At 40.9% G+C, this 9,376-nt stretch overlaps 3 protein-coding genes across 4 annotated transcripts in view; 1 reads left to right on the top strand and 2 right to left on the bottom strand.

Annotated features, from left to right (window-relative positions):
- Positions 1-3,492: 3,492 nt before the first annotated feature.
- On the top strand, positions 3,493-5,574 carry SARC_02245 (hypothetical protein; the record flags this gene model as incomplete). Its single annotated transcript, XM_014304015.1, has 4 exons — positions 3,493-3,596; positions 4,236-4,436; positions 4,734-4,894; positions 5,127-5,574. The coding sequence occupies 4 exons, from the start codon at positions 3,493-3,495 to the stop codon at positions 5,297-5,299; spliced, it is 639 nt and encodes a 212-aa protein (XP_014159490.1). The 3' UTR covers positions 5,300-5,574.
- Positions 5,575-5,776: 202 nt separating this feature from the next.
- SARC_02246 lies at positions 5,777-7,540 on the bottom strand. 2 transcript variants are annotated; one of them, XM_014304016.1, is made up of 4 exons: positions 7,530-7,540; positions 6,794-6,917; positions 6,306-6,379; positions 5,777-6,174 (listed from the first exon to the last, which is right to left on the bottom strand). In XM_014304016.1, the coding sequence occupies exons 2-4, from the start codon at positions 6,909-6,911 to the stop codon at positions 6,073-6,075; spliced, it is 294 nt and encodes a 97-aa protein (XP_014159491.1). In that variant the 5' UTR covers positions 6,912-6,917; positions 7,530-7,540; the 3' UTR covers positions 5,777-6,072. The 2 variants fall into 2 exon arrangements, with proteins under 2 accessions (XP_014159491.1, XP_014159492.1); XM_014304017.1 differs by lacking the exon at positions 7,530-7,540 and adding an exon at positions 7,108-7,330.
- A 260-nt stretch (positions 7,541-7,800) lies between these two features.
- Positions 7,801-9,376, bottom strand: part of SARC_02247 (hypothetical protein) — a 2,089-nt gene continuing 513 nt past the window's right edge. The window contains exons 2-3 of the mRNA XM_014304018.1: positions 8,408-8,554; positions 7,801-8,160 (exon numbers count right to left, since the gene is read on the bottom strand). Of these exons, the coding sequence (XP_014159493.1) occupies positions 8,056-8,160; positions 8,408-8,554 (252 nt within the window). The 3' untranslated portion in view covers positions 7,801-8,055. The remainder of the gene's footprint in view (positions 8,161-8,407; positions 8,555-9,376) is intronic.

Raw genomic sequence — 9,376 nt, forward strand, 5'->3', positions numbered from 1 at the left:
GTGTACACTGACTACCACCGTACACTTGCCTGCCAGGACCATCCTTGAAGAATGCGTTCAACTCTTTTGGCTTGAGCTTCTGCGTGCGCACCTGCAGTTGCGGAGACATTCGCATTCGCAATGTCACATGCGGCTTAGGAAAAGATCTTGATCGACAAGTAGGAGAATTGTATCAAATATATTATTCTCACGTGTTATATGTATTGTGTGAGTGAGAGAGAAAGCGCGTTCTCGGACAAGAGTATCTGCAGAATTTTGTGTGCAGCTGGAATTGCTGGCGAGCTTTTAAAAAAAATGAGATTTCTAGGATTGCAACCTGTTTTTTGATTCGCTAGAAATGGAAACATACATGAAGTATTTGTAGAAGTGTAAGGAGGAGTAAATACGTATGTATAGATTTTGCTTGCGCACAGAATTCAGCACCAACCGTTCCCATATGTACGTCAGCCACGGGCCAACTCGAGCTTGTACGATATATTTTCAGTCTGCTACTGTCTGATAACAATTTACAATGCAAATATGATTACTACCCATGCGAAATTGCAGCACTGAAAAAGAAGAATTCATGGGTGAGTATCATCACAATTTTCACTGTAAAAAACCAAATAGAGTACATACCGGTCCCTTCAATTTGTGGATCAGCGTAGACTCTGTTGCCACCACGCCCCTTGCCAGTGAGCCCATTTTGTAACTCCTCAGTCAATTCGGTGCGCAAGGTTTCCAGTAAGTCCTACTCGTGTTAGAAGGATAGCAAAGTGATGTTTGCATAAGTTCATCTCAGAATCTGCAAGTGATAGCATGTAGACTTTTACTAGCAGACTCGTCTACCCGGGACAGGCTTGGAGAAACTGGACTCATCTGATGAACATAAGATCGATAGAACTAGTTTCATAAAACTTGGATCAACTACACCTAATACAACAAACTGTAGCATATCACTTGTTAAGGAACGGTGCAACAACTGATAAAAACTCACAAAATTCAACTGCACACCTGACGCACGAGTCGAAAATTGCAATCAATGAGCGACGCTTCCGGGTTGGTGATGGCGGGGTTGCCGTGCGCAGGTGGCAGATACGGCTCCTCATTGCAGTTGATCTCGCTGAAAAAATGTTTCGTATGTTTGTGTGCGCGTTACCAAGCCTTGAACGTATAGCTTCACAGCAAGGACGACTACAAGGGTGATGTAAAAAAAGATTGTAAGCATAACACAGGTACTTATATAAATATTTTCTTTGTCGACACTTCGGTAAAATATTGTACCTTGATGTGGGAACAACTTCAATTTCCCAAAAGTCAAACTTGTCATTGTCGTGATCACGAACGCCGGGCGGTCGCATCGCTCGCTTCGCGGCGTCCAGGGAATTTACTATATACGTTAAAGTGTCACAAATCAGCACCAAGTTAGTATCAAGGAGTGACGATCATGACTTTAAGTGTATCATTTCGAGCGATTTGCCTGGCCTTCATCAATCACTGGTGTGGGTGTCTAACCCTGCATGACTGACAGGATGAGGTATGAGGTCGATGCGAGTCAATGGCAGTCAAATGCAGTATTCTACGACATTCTACATAACGGAAGCTGAAGTTTCAAAGCCTAAACCAAGGCTATTTTACAGGTATACACATCAAACTCGAAAGTTTAAACTTTTGGGCATTTTTTACCTGTATCTTCACCGGGTCTCTTCTGCGAGTCTGACTCTGCACTGGCAAACATAGTTGCTAGTTCACTGGCTCCAGCCACGGAACTCTCCCTCAGCGCTCGCTCGATATGCAACACACGCTCATCGTGACGTACTTTTTCTACATTGCTAAGCTTGAGCAAAAACCATGTGATCGCAGCTGGATCACTCACGAAAGTGTTGACGCCAAATTCATCGAGGCGCTCGACCAGCATATTCATGAACTCGTTCACCTGATAGATCGTCTTGAAGACCATCGTCACCTTATCGGCATACAGGCCATGGCACATTTTTTTTCTTCGCCCAGTGGAGACAACAGATGCGTAACCTTTTCGATGTCGGGGTACACGATTCGCATAGCAGCCTGCAAGCATTTACCCAAGAGTATCGTCGAAGAGCAAAATAAAGCGATCCGCAACCGCTGGGTCTGATGCATTGACACACATACGGAAGAGTCGCGCGGCATCGTCCTTATTGTTTATGTTCTCAGTGCCTGCCTTCAGCTTCTCTAGGTACGACAGCAGTGGCTGCTGCTGCGGCTGGTTACCCCATTTGCGATTGCGATCGCACTGGCCTCCGCCTCGACCTCTACCACGTACACGTGATATAATCCAGTATGTAATGAATTAATCAGTATTCTCGAATATGGTGACATTTGTATAGCAAGGATAATGTATTTGCGTACACTGTTGCACTCTACAGATATATTGAAGTATCACCCCGAACACACCTCAGTACGACTACGAAAGTAGTCAGCTTTGAAGCCTTGAAGGCTTGAAGTATTGAATCTTGACACGACATATTAATATTTGATATTTCATTCGATTTTGGTATTAGTACCGACTACATACAAGTACGCTACAGACTACAGACTACAGACTACAGAGTAGAGTCAGTACATAGACGATTGCCATTTGCCAGGGATACTTGTCCAATCAATTGGCAGGATCTTGTGATCCTACTGATCACATGATTCGTGAACAGTATTGACTGGGTACGCCTGTTGGTGTTCGGGTCTCCTTGGACCTTGAGTCCTTAGGACTTTTACTCCTATGTTGTTCTAAATACTAAAATACATAATGTTCTTACTTCTTAGTTCTTTTTATTATATTTTAAATATTACTGGTGCCGCCGTGTGTGTTTTGTCTTTTTGTCTTTTTGTCTTAGGTCTCGCTCTCTTGGCTTTGACTTTTGTTATTGTATCAGTTTTGTTCAATAGATATTTTTCACACAGTCACACGGGAACTTGGGTCACTCTTAATTCTTGTCACTTGTTGTACCCTCACTGTCTCACTGCCCTGTGGTCCTGTGAGGCTGTGGGGCACTACCGCGCTGGTGACTGGGCCTGGGGCCCTGGGCCCTGGGGCCCTGGACAGTGGACACTGGACAGGCAGTCCGGGGCTCCGGCTTTTACCTTCCACTGATCCACTCTCTGGCATTTAAAATTTCTCGTGAGAGTTTCAGTGTAGACAGATATTTAGTGAAGACCAGCGAGAGGCAGAGACTCAAGAATCCAGAGGATGAATTTATGTAACAAACCAATACATCTATTTTTTAATAAAATTAATCAATAGTTGTACTTATATGACCATTTATATGTATTTACATCAGTAAATGATATTACATATTGATAATTTACCGTCTAATTTAGAAGGCTATGAATTTACATATGTTTATGTACTCGCTATTTTTTAACTAAAATATATAAACAATGACAACACAAGAGATTGTCTCTATGTATGCTCTGGTGAATTTTGTGCATAGAGAAAAATATACTTTCTTCACAATTTGACAACTCTCTATCCATACAATGAAGGCAGTCCAATATGGTGACACGGTGGTCTACGTCGAGGATTTGAAGAGTCTGGGAAAACATCAATGGCTAGGTGATCGCGTGATCAGCTTTTACTTCGAGTGAGTTACTTTACTGAATATGATCTGAAAGTGACTACCGCGCTACACTATCTGCCGGCTAAATCTTTTTCTACCTATATTCCTACTGCAAGCCGTACCAAACCAATAATGGCGCTAATGGTAAAAAAAATGGATTGCATCAGGTATTCTTGTTCTCTGGTTGGTTATTCATGACAGATAAAGCAGCAGAACCGGTAGTAATTACCACAAATGTCATGTTTTGTTATTTGATTCTTGTGGTACACAGCCACTAGTGGCCCGTTTCACTAACACTGGACGCCTCCCAATATTATGAAACAGACACATATCAGTACCACATATTAATACTGACGCATATATATTTTTTCGACTCAAAGCAGACCGTTGCCTACAGAAAAGGTCATTAGTAGTACTTTGCATGCTGACACCTGCTGCATATATTTCAAGAGTGTTGAAGTGCAATGTACTTACACAGTGTAGTTCGGATCGCGCACACACACACTCTCTCGATTTAGTGGCTTCCGCTGCTGTCTCGCATGCGAATTTCAATATTATTTACTTATCCAGTACAGTGCGTCACGCATACCGTCATACGAAGTTAAACAATATAAATTTGAGACAGGATAACAAATGTCGTATTCACTATCAATCTTCGAACAGATTCCTACAGAATGAGGTCTACCCTGAGTACCCAGCCATATGCTTTGTGAGTCCAGTGGTAGTTCAACTGATTGGCTCACTCACAGTACCAACTGAGGTAGAGCAGTTCGTTAGCGCAATGTGTTTAGACGAGCGTGATCTAATACTATTACCGCTCAACAACAATATCGACTACAGCATGGCCGCCGGTGGTAGCCATTGGTATGATACGTATGATTGAGGGATGTCTAAAGGCTTGATTGGAAACCCGTCTGACAATGTGCCTAACCAGTACGAGCGAGAGTGGATTTGATGGAATTTGATCGCAACCCCTTCCCCTCCAACCCCCTTATAGTTAGTTATATTCTCTGATATCCATCCTACTGTGCACAACATTCAACTAAGTATATCACCCAACCACGTTTCCCTTCAACTTGTTTGCGAATCCCAAAAGAAAGTGTTCATTAATATTGTAAAATTGCTGTTCTGCTCACCTCTTATGCATTTGACACTTGCTAGGAGTTTGTTGGTATTTGACAGACGCGAGCATGTCTTCACTCACTATGATTCCATGCGCCACAACAATTGGAAACCAGCAGTTGATTTAGTCAACAAGCTTCATCCATCTCTGGACAGATACGCTGAGATCATCAAGGCAACATGTCCCCAACAAAGAAATGGTATGGTAACAATCTGTTACATTTAGAGCCATTTATAGCCCTTCGTATAAGTACCCCAGGCAACGGTATAAGAACGGATTACTAGAAATTATAAAACCACATTTAGATTCAAAAACGTATGCGTTAAAATACACATGCGTGATTCCATTTGCATATTCGTTTAACATTTTAGGCCTGCAAGTAAGGCTTTGTACTCAATGCACAATTGCGCTTTAAACTTTTCTCACGCAAGGTTCTGATTGTGGGATGTATGCAATGGTATTTGCCGCCGAAGTCGCGCAAGCTTTCGCAGACAACCGTAAACCTGATTTAGATTGTGCTACACCTTCCTTTGTTGACGCAAAACGCAAGAATCTGTACGATCTGATTATACAAATAGGGAAACCATGCGATAATATCAGGTAGGGATTCGTCTGTTTGGATGGATACCGCTGTGAGATGATCTGCCTAGTCTATGTTCCTATGTTGTATCTACTCCGAATGCTCAGAATGTGTAGAGGCGGATATCAATGTGAGAGCCAATATAAACGTTCGTTAGAAAACCAGACTGCGGATACAATCACTCTTTGTCGAAGCATATGTAGCAGGATACACAATAGTAAGCCACGAGCTTCGACTTTGAAATTATTTGAATGCTCACCTTGCTTTTTGATAGACTTACCGTGCTCATCTAAATAAAGACTGAACACAGTATGTAACAAGACACTGCCAAGCTCTGCTCTATCTATGTACTTTTATAGTTTCAATTAAATTATTAGTTTGAATTGTCATGAAGGTTGCTATCTCGCATTGGTTTCCGTAGATCCATATCCACACACGTACTTCCAGTCTAGAAACCATCTCTGGTCTTGCGCAGGTGACTTCGCACGCTTGTAATGTGCCGAGAAATCTGATGTCATTTTCGAGCTTTCTCTCTTCCTTTCTCAGCCGCGTCTCCCTTGTATTCAAATTTGGAGCTGATAGGCTCGCAGGTGGTCTAGCAGAATTCTGCCTGATAGAGAGCCCGTATTCTACTAGAATACACTAATTAGCTTCAACTAGGTATAAATTCATGTGCGGTTCATTACTTCAAACACACACGAATCATCTTATATTCTACTCGACTCTCCCGTATCAGGGTGACAAAGCTCGTAGCTGGTAGCTACCATCTTATGTTACACCCCTACATGGCTGTAGAGCTACCCAAAGCCCTTGAGAGCTTCTTTCAATACTGCATTCGCAGAGGGATTTTCAATCTGGCTACCTTCTTCAGTGGAGACTGTTGCCATGCGTTTCCTCACCTGTAATGGACAGGTTTAATTATTAACCATACGTGACATGAAATATATATTCAATTCAAACGTATAAAATCCCAACAAAAAAAATCCAGTTGGACTCAATTCCCCCAATATGGCTCTTTCCATGAGCATACCTGATCCTCGGACAGATTGTTCATTCCCGAGCCACCTGCGTAGCCCGCGTGATACATCAGGTAGCCCCGCATTCCTATTAATACACAAAGTACGTGATGATGAGTATTGATCAATTAGCAAATCCAAAGAATCAGCGGCTTGCTTCTATACAACTACCTTACGGTAGTATCTGAGCATTGGTCTACTGACAAACTATCTGGTTGGCGGTTTGCCCTTAAAAACATTGTGCTGTGGGCTGAATATTATTGAGAGTCTAGCTAGCTTGCATCTACTGTCCAAACGACTCCGTGAACGATATAATTCTGTCAAAAACCGACAAATCCCTGTGATCGCATTAAACGGCGAAGGGAAGCACAAGACAGTACTCATAACTCAATACTACTCTAGCGAAAACATTGTTCGAATCCAGGAACACATTTTGAGGAAAAAAATCACTCTATCGTATCTACACAATTCTATTGACCCAGTGAGAAGCTAGAATCGATACCTAAGGACAGGGCGGTGGTACCCAGGATGCCGACGCCGATCACCAAAGCTTTGCCATGATCAGTTTTAGCCAACCGATACGATGTGACTCCAATGTGTGGCAGAGGAGCGGCTAGCATCAATCCCTAAGCAAAACACAATTGTCGATAATTTGAGATGTAACTATCTAGCCATGCCTCAAAATAAGTGAAGCTATATAAACGATGGCGAATCACCTATTTTTTGCCACGTACAAGGATATAAGCAAACCATTTCAAGTGCACTGTCGTATCGAATATATATATATAAATATATATATACGCAGTATCGACACACCAGATACATCCACTGGCGGACACGCACAGTTTTTCTATGCTCAGTAGTAAACTCCATATATATATATATGATAGACGGATATTTTATCTCTTCTCGACAACTTATTAATTTCTTCACTTTATATCTACAAAAATAAAAAGCAAGTATTCAATGTGAACATATATATACATATATATTTAGGTGTATTTAAGGCAGACAATAATGAAGATTCGCTCAGACGCCGCTTTGTATGTCACCCCATTCACTGTCATTATATCATGATATCAAGAGAATATAAGCGGAAGTTAGAATAAAAGAATAACGCAACGTGGAACTTGATGGAAAAGATTTTATTATTTACTTAAATAACTTTTCTATTATTCATTTTGAATTTTTTTTTAAAACAATGTAACCCCGACCACCTGTATTTACAACGTATTTACCCCAGAGAAAGCTGACGGGCGACGGATGGGCGGGCGACGGCTAACAGTATTTAGGCATTCCACAGCCCTTAAAAAAAACAGGCATTCCAACTACCTAGTAAAGAATTCTGCCTACCCATATGATCATAGCCTCCTAAGATATAGAACGATTTAGGATGCTGATACATAATAGCCTCCTAAAATAATTACATACGATACATAGCCTTCTAAAAGAAACAAGAAGGCTATGTACGATATGATTAAAAAATAAGTCAACCCTAAACTCCTAAAAACCGTAAAGAACAACGCCACAGGTCCATTAATAGAAGATTTTGTTAAAATGCAAACAGCCTTGAACCTCACTTAATCTCCTCTTCACTTCTATGTAGGAACTAGAATACCTTAGCTAATGTAATTTCTTAAATTTCTGATTATTCTACGTTTATATATATCTTCCTATGTGTACACTTGCAATTCACACGAACCACGATTTGAACGCGACCAATTATCCGGCGACGCACAATAATTCTTTAAAGACTACCAAACCCTATACGCCGGGGGCATCGAAACTGTCGCATCTCTCCTTAAAGACCTTCATCGATCGCTCTTGAATTACTCTCTCATAATTAAGCTCGTTTTGCATCATTCGAAGCTGGAATTTAAAAAGGGGGCGAAGTATGAGCCAGTAGAGTGGACATATACCGTGTGCTTGAACGTAAGCGGTGTGCGCGACAAAAAAAATGCACACGACGAAGCGACACAACTTCCGGAAAGAAAGTGAACCAAAATTAGACACTTATGTTTAAAACTACGCCAACAGAGCCACGAAGATACCATGCAGATAGATGAATTCGTATTCTCATTTTTTGAATCCAAACCCGCGTGTTCCCACCACATACGTTGCCCTGCTTTTCTGATATTTCTTCCGCAAGCAAACTGTTGTCGCGATCCTTAGATCGAGCAGCGCGTAAGGAGTCCACTTTTGCCTCGGCTATTTTGATGCAATTTTCGATAGCGCCTACGCGACCACTATATGCCGCTCCGAGCTGCAAGAGCAAGATATTGAGTGATGAACGAGCAGGCTTTGATTGATGTGGCGTATAGTGCTTGGTGTGGACATATTGTATATAAAAAGAAAGTGTGCACATTGTACTGAAACACGATTCATAATTGTGGTGGTTTCGACCAACCTAAGCCACTTGATTTACAGGACGTAGAGCAGATAGAATTTGAACTGCGGCGAGATTGTCCCAGTATATACACCTCGCGAATAGGTACATACAAGAAAGGATAGAAATCACGCACATACAAAAGATACTGCGTACACGCGCGCGCAAGGTCTAGTAGAGCAAACCATTACGATGTGTATACAGCGAAGTAATACACCAAATATGTAAAACGAACCATCCATATAAATACTATCAATATGACCACATAAACGATTTAAAAAACAAGCAAGTAATTCGCTCTATTATCCCATTAATGTGCTTGAGCACACTCCGCGTTAAGTACAACAGAATCAGACCATAACAAAGCAGCCTAAAAAGAAAATTTCGTACGTTGTCAACATAAAAGACCGTGGACATGTCCTGCCGATGCAAACGGAGCAACCCGTCATTCATATACTAATGGATAAATATATTTCGTATACTGATGTTTGGGCATAACTTCTACTTTACTCGAGACATACAAAAAACATAGACAAATATTCATGCATACTCACGTACTATGTGTATATACATATGAATCGAATATACATATGAATTAATANATATATATATATATATANATATATATATAATATATATAATATATAATATTAATATTAANAATTAATTATAATAATTATAATATAANATAATATATAA

Source organism: Sphaeroforma arctica (assembly GCF_001186125.1).
Source record: "Sphaeroforma arctica JP610 unplaced genomic scaffold supercont1.98, whole genome shotgun sequence".
In the NCBI taxonomy this organism is placed as follows: domain Eukaryota; class Ichthyosporea; order Ichthyophonida; genus Sphaeroforma; species Sphaeroforma arctica.

Coding starts and splice junctions, on each gene's coding strand:
- SARC_02246 (XM_014304017.1), bottom strand. CDS start 7,164: ATGGAGTTTACTACTGAGCATAGAAAAACTGTGCGTGTCCGCCAGTGG. Junction 6,380..6,793: donor TACCACCGCCCTGTCCTTAG/GTATCGATTCTA, acceptor GTGTATTAATAG/GAATGCGGGGCTACCTGATG. Junction 6,175..6,305: donor ACAATCTGTCCGAGGATCAG/GTATGCTCATGG, acceptor TGTCCATTACAG/GTGAGGAAACGCATGGCAAC.